Raw genomic sequence first — 19,991 nt, forward strand, 5'->3', positions numbered from 1 at the left:
TGGCACATGTCATTAGGATGCAGCGAGATCTTATTAAAGAATCCGGGGCACCCCCCAAGTCCATTTCGGAGGAGGACAGGGTTCTGCACTCCACCCGTATGGCCACTCTTAGGTCAGTTACTAATACTTCTATCGGCTACTCTCCCATGCACGGAAGGCCGCTAGAGCTGCGGGACAGGACTGGTCACTAGGCGTCAGGCCTGGCTCCGTCACTGCATTTTCTGAGCCCTTCAAAGCGTCGTTTGACGCCCCTTTGATGGTTCTGCTCTGTTTGGCAAAACCGTTCGCGACGCTTGACCCAGGCGAAAGGAGGGGAAGCGCTGTCTGCCGTCGGAATCCGCTTCTCTGCTCCCCTGAGGCCCTATTCTAGGAACCAAAAGGGTCAGAAGAAGATGGGGTTCCGGAAGTCGCAGCAGCCCCAGCCTGCTCCGGACAACCAGTCCTTCCGTGGCAGAGGAGGACAGGGAGGACGCCGCCCTAGAGGCAGGGGGGCTCCCAGAAACTTCGGGTCCAGGGAACCTTTCTCTGAACGGCCCGCGCAGCAACCCTGAGGGGTTGCCCGACTGCTCCACTCTGGGGGCAGTCGGGGGACGTTTTTCGGGGCACCTAGCGGCATGGGAGTCCATAACATCGGACCGCTGGGTTCTCCAAATCATATCCAGAGGATATCGCATCCCTTTCCTTTACCTTCCAAAGTTGAAGTCCCTCCCAGACGTCCCACCCGGTCAACGGGAGGCCGCTTTGGCAGAAATTGGCCATCTGCTAAAGAAAAGAGCCATCCAGCCCGTCCCCCCAGACCAGATCGGATCAGGGTTCTACTCCAGGTTCTTTTTAGTGCCAAAGAAGACGGGGGAACTAAGACCAATCCTAGACCTCTCTCTTGAATCTGGCAGTCCCCAAAGAAAAATTCCGAATGGTCACTCTGCAATCTATTCTCCCCCTTCTGGGAGAAAATCACTGGATGTGCTCGATAGACCTCAAGGACGCGTACTACCACATCCTGATGGACAGGCGCTCCAGGAGGTTTCTCCGCTTCGGCTGGGAGCCAGTCACTACCAGTTCCGGGTCCTTCCCTTTGGTCTCACCACAGCCCCCAGGGTGTTCACCAAAGTATTAGCAGTGGTAGCGGCCCACCTGAGGCTTCAGGGGGTGCAGGTCTTTCCCTACCTGGACGACTGGCTCTACCCCCAACAAGGCATCTACTTTATTGGCCGAGACTCCTTTCTCCATCTTGCTCCTTTTCTGGGCATCACAATAAATACAAAGAAATCCAACCTGGCCCACACAGCTCTTAGATTTTATAGGGGCCAGGCTAGACACAAGGAGTTTGAGCCTTCCTCACTGCGGACAGAGTTCAAAATCTGCAGCTCCAGGTGCGGGCCATTCTCCATTCAAGTTCTGTTCCAGCGGAGTTGGTCCTGAGGGCTCTAGGGTCCATGGCATGCTATAGCACTTCTTCCTCTTGCCAGGCTCAATATGCATTCTACAGTGGACGCTCTTAGTACAGTGGTCATACCTTGCTCTCCCATGCATCATCCCATAGCGATCAGCAAGGCTTGCAAGCGGTCCCTCTTGTGGTGGCTCCACTCCCGGATCTCCACAAAGGCCGCCCATTTTGTGCTTCTCCCCTCTCGCCACGGTGACCACGGACGCCTCCGCCTCGGGTGGGGGCACTTTGGGCCGGACCGTCCAAGGCACGTGGACGATTCAGAGACCTTACTGCATATCAATGTTCTAGAGATGAGAGCAGTGCTCTTAGCGTTGCTAGCACTTCAGGACTTTCTTCCCTTGGGAACAATTGCGATTCAATCGGACAACATGTCTGTTGTCTGGTACATCAACAAGCAAGGGGAACAAGGTCTTACCCTCTTTGTCGAGAAGCCATGAGAGTTTGGGAATGGGCAATCTCCACCAACGCTTTCTAATAGCAGCACATTCCGGTCGGTCCAACATCCTGGCGGACAAGCTCAGTCGCACCATTCTGACCCCTTACAGTGGTCTCTCAATTGTCAAGTAGCGGAACGCATATTCGCACGGGGGGGAAACCCCCTTCATGCGATCTTTTCCCTCTCCCTCAAACACCAAGTCGACAGTTTTTCGCTCTGATACCTCCTCCGGAGGTACCCCAAGAAGCTCTGGTGCATGCTTGGCCACCCGGTCTTCTGTATGCTTATCCACCCTTGCCTCTGATGCTCCAAGTTCTTCAGATAGCCTCTCGGGTGGGTTGCAGAATGATTCTCATTGCTCCGTTTTGGCCTCGCCAGATCTGGTTCCCCTTCCTAAGGTCTCACTCGGTGAATCCTCCTTGGATTCTAGATCCCATCCGGATCTGATATCCCATCCATCCTGCTTTTCCTCTCCGAACCTGGACAACCTGAAGCTGACCGCTTGGCTGCTCCAGTTCCACTCTTGATTAGGACGCCCGGTATTTCGTCACAGGTTAAGGCAATTTTGGTGGCAGCGCATAAACCATCCACTAGAAAGGTTTACGCAAGCAAGTGGAAAGCGTTTTTTGTGGGCGGAGGCAAGGCCTGAATCCCTTCACGGTTCCTCTCCTTTAGTGCTTGACTTTCTAACCACTCTCTTTAATGATGGTGCCAGCAGTTCCACAGTCAAAGTACAACTGGCGGCAATTTCTCATTATCACATTGGTCCCTGACTCTAATCCTCTTATGTCAGCCAAATTGTGTAAAATTTTTTTTAAAGGTACTTTTCTTCTCAGGCCCCTATAAAACAAGCAGTTCCTCCTTGGGACCTTCTCTGGTCCTACAGGCCTTGACCGCCCTCCTTGAGCCAGCGGCTACGGTGGATCTCAAATTCTTGTCCTACAAGACAGCCTTTTTGGTAGCCATTACATCGGCCAAGAGAGGTTCTGAGCTTCAAGCATTATCAGCTAAACCTCCTTACTTGGTATTTCATCCGGACCGTGTCTACCTCAGGACCAACCCGTCCTTTCTTCCTAAAGTCGCTTCTGAAGCAAACATCAATCAGTCCATTAACCTCCCTGTTTTCTTCCCTAAATATGAAAACAAAGGTGAATATAAGCTCCATTCATTAGATGTTCACAGGCAACTTAGATTTTATCTGAACAGGACAGTTGGTCATAGGCAATCCGAGCAGTTGTTTATTTCCTTTGCAAAATTCAATTTGGGCAAGCCAATTTCTAAAGTTTCTCTGTCCCGCTGGATTTCACAGTGCATCTTATTGGCTTATCAAGCTTCAGGAAGGCCCGCACCGGAGGGTGTTCATGCCCATTCAACCCGGTCAGTATCTACCTCGGCAGCCTTAAAGGCTAGGATTCCTCTAGATGATATTTGTGCAGCAGCCACGTGGGCTTCATCTCATACTTTTATTTCCCACTATAAGTTGGATCTTGCATCTAGGGGTAGAGCATCCTTTGGCTCCGGTGCTCGGAATATCCTTCCATGATGGCCGCCCAAGATTCAGGTAGCTGGGGACTCTGTCCCACAGGTTGCAGACAAATGAATATCCTACTTCAGATTTAGAAGTTATGTACTCACCATAACGCTCCATCTGAGTAGGTGTATTCATTTGTCTGCAACCATCCACCCTCCTATCCCCGTCGCGTTTCAGTTTCCTGCATATTCGTTGTAACGCTTTTGAGGGTATTGTTGCTTTGCCAAACTCCATCTGAGGTCATGAGGGTAGAGCAGGGCATTATGGGTGAGGAGGAGCTGAGAGCTTGGATCCATAGCTGGAAAAGCATGCCGGTTCGGATCCGATATCGGATCCAGAACCCACAGCTTGCAGAGAAATGAATACACCTACTCAGATGGACGTTATGGTGAGTACATAACTTCTAATTTTGGACGGGAGCTTACTGTGTAAAAAAGTCTTAGATATTGCATTTAAACTGAAGTTGTACCATCACAGTGAGTTTTCTCCCTTAGCCTCCAGGAGCTGAAAGCCATCTAAGTTCAGGGCTGCCTCCTGCCCTGCCATTGATTAACAGGTTGGCAGATATTTTACTCTGGATTCCAGTGAGGCTCTGGTTCACCTTCCCTTATGCCTCTGTGGAAGCCAGATAACCCTTTGCTTCTTTGCCTAGTAACTGTGTCAGTTTATGTGCCATAGGATCATAGGCTCATATGATCATAGGAAGTTACAAGGCTAATGGCCCTGAGGCCCTTATAAGCCTTACCAAGTGTTTAGCCCATGTTTAGACAAGTCAGCACCCAAAGCTCCTGTCCAGCAGGGGCACAGGTGCAATCCCAGGGGTGTATTTTCTCTTTCCCATCCAGTTATCCAGGTTGCACTTAAAAAGGGATAATGAGGTACTCTGCTTGACGTGGAGAGGGAATCTATTCCACAGATATCTCTGGGACATAAATCTGTCCTGCCAACAGATCCTATTGATGTCAAAGACCAAGTTGAGGTTGCGCATGCGGGTTGCTAGAGTGGAGCTTGACTTGTGGATATGCAGCAGTCCCATCAAGGCGGGGTCTGAGATTGCTTTGTATGCCAGACAGAGGTCACCTCTGAGGAGTCTATATGAAACTGAGTAGAGGGACATGGCTTTTAGTCTATCTGTGTAGGGTAGATGTTTGAGGCCCTGGATTCTTCTGGTGAGGAAACTCTGTGGTCTCTCCAGCTGCTTCATGTGCTTTGCTAGGTATATGCCGAAGCGGGCATTGTACTCGGTTATTGGCCTTATAAGGAAAGAATACAGGGATGTTATGACCTCCTTGACCCTGGATGAGATACTCTCACTTATGAGGTGGGCCATGTAGAAAGCTTTCTGTACAATGGAAGCAACATGGCGGTCAAATGTCAGGTTGCTATCAACCTGGGTGCCCAAATCCCTCATGACTGATTGCGTGCTTAGGACATTGTTATTAATGTAATAATATGTGGGGACATCACTCTTCCCAACGGGGATGATGATGCATTTTTTGCCATTCAACTTGAGGCTGTGTTTCTTACACCAGTGATTTGTTTGGGTGAGACCCTCTTGGAGGATGTCCACATCACTTAGGGAATTGATGACCGTGCCCAGCCTGCAGTCATCTGCAAACTTGGTCAGCAATAACCCACTGATTTTGGACGGCAACTCAGAGAAGTATATCCTGAATAAGAGGCCCCAAGACCGATCTCTGGGGTACACCGCTCATTATGAGTCTACTGCTTGAGGTGGCTCCCTGTATTCTGATTAAATGGGTTCTATCAGTGAGCCAGTTTGCATACCCATCTGATAACATATGCCTAGTTGAGAGAGTTAATTTATTATGCCTGAGTGGGGAATAGTGTCGAAGGTTTTGGCCAGGTCAAGGTAGGCGGTGTGCACTGGGTTCTCCTTGTCCATGGCTTTGGTGACTGTCTCAAAGAAGTCAACTAGATTTAACAGAAATGACCTCCCCTTGACAAAGCCAAGCTATGTGGGTCAAGTGTTTGGAGGTTGCCAATGTCCCTGTTAAAGAGGTCCATGATCATCCATTCCATGACCTTTGCAGATCAGGCTAGTTAGGCTGATTGGTCTATAATTTCACTCTTGCTGCGATTGGGTATCTCCTTAATTTTGATGCTGTTGATGCCATTGCTGTTAGCGCAGAGGTGCTCTTTGCATTGATACCAAGTGTCAGATTATCAGCACCAATGTCATTGCAAGCTGTGTTGATGTCAAGGTTGCTCCCAACCTACCTGCCCCCAGGGGCTTCATTTTCAAGTTTCTTGATATCATTATATCCCTGTGTTCAGCTAGCAGCCTTACAGTGGTTCCCTTTGAGTGGCACTTTACAGCCCCTCTGGAGCCTCTCATCATGCAGTGGGCAGCAAAGAGGGTTTCTTCCTATTCTTTTGATACTGCTTAAAGAAACTCCCAAGGCTCAGTGTAGAAGGAGACACTTTGACTCTCCTGTGTCTCACATTGCAGGTCTAATTGACATGGAGAGTGATGACTCCCTTATGTCCCTCCTGGAATACCCCAAGTTTGGGTAGTACTTGGAACTCATGTGACATTGAAGAGGGAGATGGTCCACTGACCTATTATTCTCCCCACAGAGGAGGTGGCTTCAGAAGGCCTGTAGGTCTGCTCAGCCATCCTTCTTGATGGTACTTCCTTTGGTTGACATTCTGAAGGATATCACCGAAGTAGCTTGGGAAACCCCCAGCACTGTGGTTCTATAGGACCTAACAGAGAGTAGAGCTTTTGATCTGAGGCTCTCAAGCCTGCTACCTTGGCAGCCCTCAAAAAAGCTCTTAACACCCAGAGCACAGCTGGCCATCTCCAAGGTGAGGATTCTGGCTCTGTGAGTAAGCTAAGGAAGCATGCTTATACATCTGCCACCTTTGCTTTGTAGACATTGAATCAAGTTGAATATATAATATAGTTTAAGCATGACATGTTCAGTGAAATGCAGCATACCGCCTAGGAGTTGCCGGATGAGTCCATAGAAGACATGCTACTATCTCAGTCCATAGTTGCCTCAAGTAGTGCAAACCTTATGATTTGCATTCTCTATCATGCTGAAGAAGGTACAGTTGAAGCTATGGGGTCTGGCATTTACATGTGCCAGCATACATGGCTCTGTTTGATGAATTTTGATGAGGACACCAAGGCAGTCTTTATGGACTTCATTCCTATGTCCACGTTTGTTTGGTCCAGAGATTAAGGCACAGTTAGAGAATATGGAATAGGAGGGCAAGACCCTTATAACTGTGAGTGTAACATTTCAGTCAGCACAGAGCACATTTTCAAGGATGTGGTGGAGCCAACACTGTATATTGTTTAGATGCAGTCCACCGCAAATTCTCAATGGGCTGGAACAAAACTGAATAATCAGGGAAACTAAAATCATGGCTGCAGGTGCAAAGGCATGTTCTACAAATGCCAGGAAGCTACAATCCACCCATTAGCAGAAAGCAGCATTCCTAAGGCCTTGCCTAACTATTCCACTCTGGAGATATTTGGGAGCTCGGGAGCTCTCTGTTTGTCCATCTGTCTGGATGTCCATCATAACTTGAAAGGAAGATAAGAATAGTGGTGTGCAGAGGGTACAAAATTCTTTTCTAAAACCTACACAGTCACCATCTCTTCCCTCACCTGATGTCGCACCTTGTTAAAGAATCTCCACAATAAGGGAGGTGCTCAGCCTCCTTGTAAAAAGTGCCATTCAGGAGGTCCCACCAGAAAGAAAAAGTTAAGATTTTATTCCAGTCTTTTTTTTTTTTTTGCTGCTTAAAAAGACAAAGGACCTCTGACAAGTTCTGGATTTAGTAACTGTAGCACCTTTATCCCCGAGGGAATCTTTGCATGATCTAATAGCCTTAGTCCTCCTTTCTGTATTGATAGGAGACTGGGTATGCTCTTTGGACCTCCAAGATACCTACCTCCACAGGAAGATCACCCAAGAGTCAATTACATAGTTGTGCTTCTAGATAGGAATTAGATATGAGTAGCTCTGGTCACATCTGTTCAGTTTCACCTCAGCCCTTAGTGTGTTTACAGTCCTCTTCCCTAGTAGCAGTTCACAAGTGCTTTCAGGCATTTATTTGTTTGTTTATTTATTTATTTATTTGCGTTTTGGTTAACATGGTTGAGCACTGATCACAGTCTGACCAGTTTACAGGCTTATGATGGGGCTGTATTCAAAACAGTAAGAATAAAGATGTTAAGATATTGTAATCATAGGTAACAAGGCAACAATGTAATGTGCATATAGATAGGTACAATGACCTTTATGTACATAATACTGAGGCATCTGTGTTACAAAGCTGTGTTGAGTCTCGTGATATAACATGAAATGAATTACGTACAGATTCAGCCTAGGTTACTGTAAGACCATTACTACATGAATGTTTGAAATGACAAACTTGTGGATAAACAAAGGTAACCATCTTTTGATATCTAGATGATTTGCTCCTAGGTGCTCCTATGGTTTAAGCTGTAATTGTTACCTGGATGTCCTTAATCAAGATAATTCACCTATAGTAGTCAGTATATTTTTCATCACTAGGCACATCTTCCAGTGGATTGGGGACTATCACTTCGGTCTAGAGTCCCTGTCATAAACTCCAGCATGATCTCAGAACTGCTTTGCCTCAGGACTCAGACTAATGGCAACATCCATTGTAGTGGTGTCCTATATCAAACTCTACATGAAGGTACTGCGGTAGATACTAAGGGTCCATTGATGTTCGATATTAGTCTGAATCACACCAATTCAAACTTAACATGCAAGCAGCACCTTCAGTGATGGAGGGAGATCTCCAGTCTTAATATAGTGATCCACTTTCCACTTACACATTCTCATGGCTGCAGTTATGAATAGATGTCCCTAAAGTGTGGAATGGACATTGAAGTATGTACATTTTTCAGGGTGGCTGAGTACCCATTGACTGCATCATGCATATTGATGCCCTAGAAGTACGTGTAACCTCTATATTCTAAATTTCAGGACTCCCTTCCTGTAGGTGTGATTGAGCTCCTCTGACAATAAAGCAGTGATTAGGTATATCCAGCAAAGAAGTGGGATCATGGTCTTAACCCTTGTGCCAAGAAGCCATGAGGATATGGGAATGGGATATGTGGTCCAATCACTTTCTGGTGGCAAATCACATTCCAGTGGTGAACAGTTTGGTAGCAGACAAGCTCAGGTCCCATTTATTGATGCTCCATGAGTAGTCCCCCGTCCTTTGATGACTTAGGAATTGCTCTGCATGAAGGGCAAACTGTTTTCATCCTCATTTCCTCTTATGATGAGGTTTATCCAGAAGGCTATACTACACAAAGCCAAGTTTATTGTCATAGCCCTCTTACTGAACTTGGCAGATTTGATTCTCACTTGTTCTACCTCATCTATTGGAGAAGCTTTTGAATTCTGAACCTCTAGAATGCTCCTCACTCTGCACTGCCACTGTGGCTCACTCTACCTGGAAAGTCTCTTGGGCTAATGGATATCTTTAATTCTTATGTCAGGTATGCCTCTGTAATTAATGAAACATTATAAATTATTGGCTACAATTATGAGATGTACATTATATTTTCATGTATTGGCATTTATTTTCCAGGTGTATGTGCCATTTAAATAGTAAGCTATAAAAAATGGTGGTACTACTATTTTAAATTATAAATAAGTATGGAATGATCTTGCTGCAATGAATGTCAAGTACACATAAATGTGAAACTTGTCTTTTTAAATACTAAATGATTACATGATGGATATTTGTTATTTAAATTGATTTTGAACATGCTGTCCTGATTTTTATCAGCAAAGCTAGTCTTTTTTTGGTTCTCTGATGGTGGAATTAGTATTATTTTTACTCATAATGCCTTTGTGTGCTGGTTTGTTTTTTTGGATTGTCATGGTCTGTGTTGAACACTTGGTGCTAAAAGTACACGCAGAGCCCTAAATATTGCAGCTTACATTTTTGTGGATAAAAACACATCCCCAGCCAGCCTGCATAGCTTGGCTGACCATATTCAGGTCTTAGTAGGACTTTTGTGGCTGTGGTGGTGGTCCCTTTGGCTGGGTGACTGATCTTACAAGGTATACAGCTTAGCCATATGATTTTCAGTCATTTGCGCTTGATGTTTGGCTTTTGACTATTTTGTCCTTATTGGTTCATCTTTGTAGTCTCCTTAGTTTGTAGTGCCATGTCTGGATTCTCTGCTGTTCAGTAATACTTACCCATAGCGTCTCCTTGAATTCTAAAGCAGAGTTCATTGTAGCATAACCAGAAGACCACACTATCCCATTGCCCTATCTGACAGCAGTGATAAGTAACATCCAAAAACAATTCTAAAGCATTTTTGTAGTTGGGGTTAAGCTGCTCTGCACACTACTAAACGTGAGAACTTTGCCTCCACACCCCTTTGAAATCACACCAGCTTGAAAAAAAGGGAAAGCGCTTACTTCCCTTTTCTGCAGGAATATTTAACCTCAGAGGTTGTATGTATGTATGTATGTATGTATATATATATATATATATATATATATATATATACACACACACACACACACACACACACACACACACACACGTATATATACTGCTATGTCCACTGATTAAATGTTTCACAACAGTCCACCAGTCAGTGATAGGCTCATCAGTGCGGGATTGAGCACAGTCCATTTAGCTTAAATCCTGCTTACATTATGTAAAACTGTACATGTAGTATAGTTATGTATTTGTGCTTGTTCATTTACACCCCAGATGTTGTAGAACATAAAATGTCTTTTTGAAGAAAAAAGTTATGAATTCATTACTAATGTATTTTTTTCTGTTTGTATTTAAAGAGTATGCCTGTTCATGTTGGACCAGTGAACCAAGGTCAGGCAGCTGCAGCCTGTGGAAGCCGGGAGCCAAGTGGTGCACATAGTAAGTCCTGAAAATTTGTTATCTTAGTCATCAAAACTCATTTGTGTTAGAATTTAATGGTGGTACTGAGTCATCAGAAGTTTAGCCTGGAGACAGTAGTGTGTCCCAAAGAGACTACTCTTTTTGTGGAGCTTGAGGGAGTGAGTAGGCCATACCTTCAGATGAGCAACTTTGTGTCCTCCAGTAAAGCACAGCGGTACTTGTACATCCTTCATGGAATTGTTTGTATATATATGTTTGTGCACACACTTATGTTTCTGTATGTATATGTCTGGACATGGGCATGTGTTCTTTATTGGAGGAGCAATGGTGATGTGGAATGTTTGCGCAAAAGTACTCGTGTGGTATGCTTATTGTCATTGTATTATGGGCATTTACCAGGAAATTGAGGATCCTTTCATGTGATGGATGAACACTGTTTTGTTAAAGTTTCTGCTCCATCTGACAGTTACTCATTCAAGTAGCTTGGCCAAAAGGCATGCATGTAGAAAATGAAGTTGCAGGGACTGATTCTGTCGATGGATAGTGGGAGATGGAGCATAAGATAAACTTAGGTGAGTTAAATAGCAAACTTGGACCTAAAATTCTAGTGGGGAGTGCAAACGAGGGTTTGGGTCATTAAAAAATGGCAGTTATTGGATTGTGAAGTAGTGAGGTTGAATTAGTTTGTGTTTGGACCTGGGCAGGAGAGAATGAGGTCTAATTAGCATTTCATCATTGATGTTATTTTACTGTGTACATTAACATTCTTTCATTGAAGTAAGTGCAGTATTCACGGTCACTGATTCATTTCAAAGTTAACTAGTAGGTTGCTTAAGACTGACATTTGCTGCTTCAGAGCGATTTGTGAGTGAGTTTTGAATTCTTACCTACCCCATGTATTTGAAGGTGTAAGAGAGAGTAGAGTTGTTATTGGGGAAAAGTTTGGATAGTAAGATCTTTAACAGTTGAATGTACACAAGACTATAGTTAGTAGTAGGAAACAGGTGGGCCAGTAAAAGCAGAAAATTTGGTTGAGATGGCATTTCTGTTTTTAACTTTGTTTATTGTTGCGGGAAGTAGGTAGGGTATGTTATCACAAAATTGTACTTGAAGTTTTATTACAGCTGTTTCATGCACTTTTTTCCCTTGCCATTAGGTATAAGGTATGCAAGAGCGTTGGAATAGCACTGCCATTCCTGGAAACATTCTAAGTTTATCTTGAAGGAATCTGATTACTCATGGAAAATGTTTAATTTGCTTTGAGGTAGAGCAACCTCAGAGTAGAGTATTATAATTATCAGGAGGTAGAGTGCATTGGGTACACAAGAGCTGTCCCCCACTTCACCCAGGGTCCATGTTTCATTGTTGTTCAATTCATCAGATGTACTGAAACAGGATAACAGACACTGACTTCACAAACCATCATCAGGTGCACTGAAACAGGATATGCTTAAATAGGCATTGATGCCACAAACTATTTATTTTAATATGCATCGAGTCATGCTTGCGATGCTGTTGTGGGGGTGGGGATTACTACTGCTTAGATTTTACATTTGTTTGGAACTTACAGTGACCCTGGAGTCTATTATGTCAAGTGTGGAATGAGTGTGTTATCCACAGAAAAGCTGAGTGTTTGCCCTGACTCTGTAGCATTCAGAAATATAGCCATGACTAAGACCTGAGTTCAAATAGTGGCTTGAGTGCTGCAAGAACTAGGCAGGGTGGGATAGAATGTGTGACTAGTAGCAGCCTGTGTGTTCAGGGAGTGCAAAGGTGTGGTGGTTTGGTTGGCAGCCTTGTGTAAATGGAGGCTTGCAGATGATGAAGCAGGAGCCATTAACCAAAGACATGGTCTTGGCTTACCAAGCCAGTAATGGTAGCTGGGATCATTTATATTCATAGACAAAACATTTCTCACATTTTCTATTAATTTCAGCAGTGTAAGGGGAGGTAGCTGTGAACACATTCTGCCTTCCTTGTTATGGAATGATTCTGCACACATTTGTGCCATTCTGATGCCTTATCACAAAGTGCAGGGAAGGGAAGAAAGACCAAAAGTTAACTTGTGTCTCCTTCCTCAGACAGTAAGAGTAGGGTTCAGGTTCTTTCTTCAGTAACAGTAGAGGAAACCTTTCCAGTCCTAGCCAAGGATTTCCTGTATGATTGGGATGCCATCTGGCTTCACTTTGTGGTCTGACTTCTAATGCAGACTCCTTGTTCTCAATGTATTTGCTGAGTGGGGTGTTTGAGGCTGATAGGATGATTTCCAGTGTGCATCCATATGCTTCCATATGGAAATAGTTCTCTGTTTTGGCATAGCAGTAGCATGTATCACCTCACTCAGTCAGTTTGCAGATAATGTAGGTCTATGTCAGACACTTCTGCTATGCAGGTCTCAGTTATTTGACAGGTGAGATATATGCTAGATGTTTGAGTATTATGACCTTGTGAAGGCAAGATTGAAGTGTTCATCATGTGATTCACTGTTGCATTAATGACTATAAAGGCCTTCTACCACAGAAAGCTGGTCCATCTTTAGAGCTTGGCTCGACTGATCCCCAGGATAGACAGGCACCCACTCACCTGAACATCAGGGTACCAGTGGTGTAGGAGGGATAGTGTTCCTTGCCATCTTTACTCTTTCTTATCACACTTAAGTGAAGATTGTTGCATGCAAAAAAACTGTCATCAGGACCACATTGGGAAACTTTTTATCATTTTGTATATTTTTTACATCTTTAGGGACAGGAACTTTCAGGCATCTGGATGACACAGTTGCATTATATGATGGAAGCAAACACCTCATAATCCACAATAAATGTATTTTTGTCTGGGACCTGAGCAAGATGTAGAAAAATGTCCACACTGTGCTAGGTTCAATCAGAAGTCTAATAAGTGGGGAGCAAAATCTCTCTGTGACTGTCTTAGCCAGATTAAACAACTATGTCTTGTCAAAGACATGGCATTGGCCAGGTACACCATGGACTCCCCACCAAAAAAAAAAAAAAAAAAAAAAACAGTATGACTTTGGAGAAATGAGCCCAAGCGAATGAGTGCAAGCAGAAGGCATGCATTTAGAGTCCAAAGGCTCCTCTGGGCTTGGGGGAATCAGATTTGATGAGAAACTAGCCCCCACCCATACCCCCACACCCCTGCTTGCTTGTATATGCTAATTAAGAGATGGCCATAGCTTCAACAAAAGGAAGTACTCTGAGACATAACAATCTTGGGGTTAATATATACAAGTCCCCATTTTCACACTGTCAGTCTTCCCATTTTGAGACTCAGTTATGAGTCTTTGATTTTAAAACTGTGGTCCAGCATTTCCTTTCAGCAGTTCTTTCAGCAAGTTTACTTTTTTCAGAAAGTCTAATATTCAAAAGACTAGAGATTGCATGAGTCATAACATTTGTCCTTAGATGCAGAGATAAGTGAAGTACAGATTTTGGCATTGCCGTGCTGTGAGCTTTGTTGTTATGATTTATCCTAACTCTGTTCCATTATAAGGCCCTGCAGCTCCATGCACCACAGAATATTCTTGCTGAGTACAAGCAGCTGAATGTTCCAGTTACAGAAACTGTTGGAGCTCAAGACACAGCTACCTGACTTTTCTGTCTCCCATTGTGAATCACCACCAGCGTATACCTGTCAGGGGATATGGAGCTTTCGTAAGTATATAGCCATCCTCTGCTATGCATGCTTATATAGACACCTTCTGGCACACAGTAGATAGTCTGACACTGAGAGGAATCCAGTCAAAGACCACAGGAGCTGCCTCCTGCATGTAACAGGTCATTACTGCACTATGCTAACCATTAGTCTGGCTATGTTCTGGGTACATGGTATCTGGACATGTACAGTCAGTGTGCACTCTGGGATATGGACCTTATCATGCATGTACACAGACAGACGCACTAAGCTACACATGGCTATTTGTATCTTAGCAAGTTAAACTGCTTAACAAGTTTAACTTGCTGACTTTTGGTTGCAACCAGCAGGACAACTTTGTAATCTTACGTAATTATTAAATGCTCTGTGTGCCAGACAAATCCTGCCTTTGATTACACAGCAACTTATGTTAAAGAGTCTGAGGTATGTTAGCCTGTTGCTGTTCAAGGACTGAGAGAAGGGATTTTCTTTTAATAAATGCCCTCTGCACATTTCAACATCATTATTTCCACATTAAAAATGACGATAAAGATTAATGAAAATACAAGCTACAGAGGCAACTGCCAAAAATCAGTTTATTCCCTTAGTGCCTTGGCTAAAAGCCAAGCAGGGAAGGACATACAAATAAAACCACATAAGTAAAATATATACATAAATAAAAGGACACAATGTCACAAACAATTAATAACCACTTAAAATATATTCCAGTTACATTAACTATTCAAACCATTAGGAATTTTAGTTTTTGGCAGTTACCTATGTAGTTTGTATACTTATTTCTTCTTCTGAATCTAGAGAGAAGGCAAAATTGTACTACGGTGTGGGACTTACTTTTATATTGTACAAGTTGATTATACCACAGGGTCTCTAGAATCCATATTTTTTGTAAACCAAAGTGCTGGTCTTAATGTCTGAGGTTTTACCCTTGAAGGAAAGGTTGCTGATTGTAATTCCAAAATATTTCGTTAGCTTTGAATTGTACAGAAAACTAAGTCATTTAATAATGTTGATCATTTGGACTTGTTTATTCTGAAATACATTGCTTTGCACTTCGTAAATCTATGACATCTGGTCTGCATATCAATCCAGTTTAGTTAACTGTTTACTTCCAGTACATCCTGTGATGAGAGGACCAATGCACTCAGTTTGCATTTGGCATATTTGCACAGCCAACATTTAATTGAAGTGGGAAAGGAGATAAAAGAAAAATGAACAAGACTGGACTGTGGGATACCAGCTTGCAAAATTACTTCTTAGAGTATTTCTCTGTAAAAGATGTACTTTTGGACCTTCCACAAAGCTGATTTTTAACCAGCCGTATTGCTTAAGGGTTAATGAAATGACTAAAAGATCTAGTGATGCGATTGTATAGTAGGGTACAAAACCTTTAGCTTGCTACAGATAAACTACCGTGACAGACCTTGGTTAATTGCAGTACTGATTACTTCATAAACATCTGTTAGACTTGGTGCTGACCTGCCATCCAAGTACCTTTGCAGAGTAATACCTACGGAAAGTGTATACACATAAGTCTGTTTTAAATAGACGCAGGATGTAGTGATTGAAACACTTGTCTAAGATGGAAGTTAGACTGATAGGCCTGTAATTGTCTGCCAGATAAGCCTACAAACTTTTTGAGTCGGTATATTAATTGATTCCTTCCAGTCTTCCACTACCCAGCTGTTGGTCAAGACTGCATATAATTTTTTTACTGATGATGTTACCAAGAGGTCTGTAAGAGTGCAGACAGAATAGTATGACAGTATGTGGATTCATTCTGCTTAATTATAACCTTCCACATGGCTTTTGTTGACCACTGTATTGTCAGTGGTGTGTGCATTTATGCTCTGCATGTTGAAGATGGACATATGCAGTGATCTTTGAGTTCACACGTCTTTAAATAAAATATGAACGATAGGGCTGACAGGCCTCAGTTAATTGTTGACATACTTGTTATACATTTTCTTGAACATCCTGCTAAGTTTGCTTCACATTTGGACTTTGCACATTAAATATTTGCTTTCAGTTGTTTTGTTATGAGACTGAGCCTATGATTGTTATTTACCTTAGAACCTCTTAATAGATTGAAGTATATTTCTTTTTCTTGAAAAGGTTTTTAAGGTCATTATTCTATCAGTGCTAAATACCATATCAAGCCAGAAATGACTCACCCATTGTATCTGTTCCAGTAGTGCAGCTGTTAAATGACAAGCTTGCTGGAGAAAGTTGACAGCAGAAATCAGTAAATGCCACATCTATATTTTTAGACTGATTTAATATCCACTTGACATGACATTTGTGTACATGCAGTCATAACATGCAGTCTTTTAGGCACCTTGTGCTGTTAATGTTGGGAGACACAATGGTACAGTGATTAGCACTGTCACATTTTTGTAGCCATCAGAGACTCTTTTCATGGAATCGGCGAGGAGGTAAAAAAATGTGGTTTCATAATTCCCAAGGTCCTTTTCAAGATTCACGAGGAGATACTTTTTCCAGTGGCAGAGGGGGGGGGGGGGACTCCAATGGATGATGCCACCGTCGTGGCAGAGATAGCATGCAGAACTAGGGTTTCAGGGATTTCTTCTTGGATTAACTCTGTCAGTGCTTCTGGAAGGTTGCTCAACTGTTTTTATCTGGAGGCAGTCGGGGGCACTTGTCTGTGCACTTAGAAGTCTGGGCTTCCATCACAACAGATTCCTGGGTGCAGATAATCGTATCCAGAGGCTATTTCATACCATTTTCTCAAATTCTCCCCATAAAAATGAGGAATGTCCCCAATGTTCCGCCCAGTCAGAGGGATGCGGCAGCTATGGAAATAAGTTGCTAGAAAAGAAACATCCAAAAAGTTTCCCCACACCAATTTACTCAAGGTTTTTTTATTGCCAAAGAAAACAAGGGGACTTGAGACCCATTCTGGACCTCACTAAAAGCAACCTAAGTCAGTATGTAAGATACTCAGAGTTTTGGATGAGCACTGTTCAGGCCATTCTACCACTGTTAGAAAAGGATGATTGGATGTGCTCAACAGATCTTCAAGATTTGTACTATCACATCAAAATGAACAGGTGCTCCAGAAGATGTCTTCACTTCCAGCTGGGAGACGGTCATTACCAATTCAGAGCAATGCCATTTTGTCTCAGCACAGCTCTCAGGGTGTATATGAAATGCATGGCAGTGGTTGCAGCTCACCTAAGACTGCTGGGATTCCAGGTCTTTCTCTATCTAGTTGAATGGCTCCTGACTGCTCTGACCAGGCATCTACTTCTGCAAGCAAGGGACTGCTTGCTCCAATTATGCCACTTTCTGGGCATCACAGTCAACTAGAACAAATCGCATCACATTCCTGCACAGAACTTGGAGTTCATAGGTGCTCGGCTAGACACTCAGATAGTGTCTCTACCGCCAACAAGAGTACATACTCCCAGATCCCAGGTAAATGTAGTGAAATCCCATTCTTTTCCACCAGCTTGACTGGTTTTGCAGGCCTTAGGGTCAATGGGAGCAGAGTTAACTGCAGTCCCATTGGCCAGATATCATATGCGAATTCTACTGTGGATGTTATCAGTTCATTGGTCTATTCTTCAACAGCATTTATGCACCCCAGTCAGGATTACACAAATTAGCAAGGAACATCTAATGTGGTGGATCCATTCAAGCTGAATTTGTAAGGGACACCCTTTTGTTTCAACTCTCCCAGTGGCCACAGTGACCATTTCATGGCATGTGGTCCCTTCAAGAAGCTAATTTGCATATCAATGTCCTGGTGCTGAGAGCTGTCATTCTAGCATTGTAAGCTGTCCAAGATGCTTTCCCCTTCAGGACATTTGCAATTTAGTCAGATGATATGTCTGTGGTCTGGTACAACAACAAATGGAGAAAGTAGGTCCTACCCTCTTTGTTGTGGGGCAATGAGAGTGTGGCAGTGGGCTGTCTGTTCCAGATGTTTTCTCATTGCAACATATATACTGAGGAAATCCAGTGTGCTTGCAGACTGACGAAGAAGGTTCCTTCTGATATCTCACTAGTGGTCTCTCAATATCAAAGTGACGTAAAAAATTCCCCATTGATGCGGCCAGGCGTGTTGTGATTTATTTGCTTCCCCCCTCAACAACAAGTGCAACAGGTTCTTCATTCTGATCCCTCCCCTTGGAGAGTCACTGAGAGATGCTGTAAGTCTACATCTGGCCCACTGGTTTTCCCTACACTTATTCCACATTACCGCTACTCCCCAAGTTTTTGCAGAAGGCCTACCAGTTAAAGAGCACAGTACTCCTCGTTGCACCTTTTTGGCGTCAAATCTGGTTTCCCTTTCTATGGCTTCATCTTCTGTATCTGCCCTGGATACTGGACCCTAGTCCAGATCTCTTGTCTCATCCTATGGGGATAGTTCATCCGGGTGTATATGGCCTCTGGCTGACCGCATGGTTTCTCTAATTCCAGTAATGGGTAGACAGCCCAGGTTTCTTCTCTGATCTGGCATATCCTTTCATCTTCTCAAAAGGCTTCCTCTAGGAAGGTCTACAGAAGAAAACGGAAAAGCTTTTCTATTTGGGCCCTAGAAAGAGATTTTGATCCCTTTCTGCCCCAACTTCAACAGTTGTAGATTTTTTAGTATCCTTCTTCTAAGAGGAGATTAGTTTTATTACTATCAAAGTCCAGCTGACTGTTATTTTTTATTTTCATTCTGGTAAAAAAACACACTTCTTTGGCTTCTAAACTGTGCAAAAAAAGGCAACTTTTTTACTTAAGCCTCCAGTCAAGGACCCTGCTCCTCCTTGAGACATGTCCGTTTTACTTCCGAGTTTGACTAAAGGGCCAATGTTAAGTTGTCCATCTCGCCTTCATTCTTGCTGGATGGGTTCGGAGCCGATCCTCGGCTCCGACTTGGCCAATACTAAAAGCTCGAGAGCTAATTCCACCGGCTCGAGGCTCCCCTATATCCCACAATGCTAGGCGGTAACTACCCAGATCTCGTTTGCCGCTATAGCTGACGAGGTGCTTTTCTACCGGCTCAGGCAGGTTAGTGAGAGTTTTTACCGAAATAGGTATTTCTTAACCCCCTATTGTTTCATACCATAACCTTTTTAGTTTAATTAATATTTAGATAAATCGACCCCTGTTTTTCGGGTCTATATTCCCTTCCTTTTCTTCCCTTAACTTGTAGGCCTTCGGCCCCTTCCCTTCCCCCAGTCCTTTAGTGTGACTAAATTAGTAGTTTTTTTGTTAAGGGCTTGTATGTGTGTTTGTGGCTTTGTGTTAGCCTTAATAATTTAATAATTTTCTTCGGTAGAGGGTGTGTCTGTAGTGTGTTTGTGTTGTTGTCAGGCACTCCTTTCACTATGTCAAAAGACGCTAAAGTCTCAGGCTTCAAGAAGTGTGACTCGTGCTGTCAGAAAATGTCACTGACAGACGGTCACACTTCTTGTGTGTATTGCCTGGGACCTTTGCACCTGCAGGACTTTTGTTCTGTTTGTCATGGTTTTAGCCCTAGAGTCCTGCAGGAACGCAAGAATAAATTAATCTTGCGGGGCTTATTAAAGCCTGAAGGCCCCCCGACTCAGTCTGTGTCGGGGAAGCCTTCTAAAACTTCCAAACAGTTGGCTCCGGTTTCTGAGTTGACTGCTGGAAAGGCCGGAGCCGATGTTTCCAAGCCTCATACTGTTACCTCGGCTCCGGCTGGAGCCGAGGCTGATAAAACTCCGTTGGCTCCAATACTCTTATCGGAGCCACAGTCTAGGAAGAGATCTAGATCCCCCTCTATCGGCTTCGTGCATTCGGTGCCAGGATCCCCTCTTCTTTCTGAACGGAGCCATAAAACTCATTCCTCACGGTCTTCCAGGTTATCTGACCACGATTTGCAAAGGGTAGTGAGTAGACTTCTCAAGTCCGAGGCACTGGCCCAAATACTGCATAGCCCGACTCAGCAGTCAGTGGCTATTTCCGTTCCCCAATACATTCCTCCTCCGACTCCTTTGAGTTCGGAGCCAGGGCTTGTCGGA

General features: G+C 43.7%; 1 protein-coding gene across 2 annotated transcripts in view; it reads left to right on the forward strand.

Annotated features, from left to right (window-relative positions):
- The window catches only part of CFLAR (CASP8 and FADD like apoptosis regulator), a 764,637-nt gene that overhangs the window by 486,520 nt on the left and 258,126 nt on the right, over nt 1–19,991 (forward strand). For both annotated transcript variants that reach the window (XM_044075821.1, XM_044075822.1), the window contains one exon: nt 10,257–10,338. In XM_044075821.1, coding sequence (XP_043931756.1) covers nt 10,257–10,338 — 82 coding nt within the window. The remainder of the gene's footprint in view (nt 1–10,256; nt 10,339–19,991) is intronic.

The sequence above is a fragment of the Protopterus annectens genome, chromosome 6.part1 (assembly GCF_019279795.1).
Source record: "Protopterus annectens isolate FY-2018-M chromosome 6.part1, PAN1.0, whole genome shotgun sequence".
Classification (NCBI taxonomy): Eukaryota; Metazoa; Chordata; order Ceratodontiformes; family Protopteridae; genus Protopterus; species Protopterus annectens.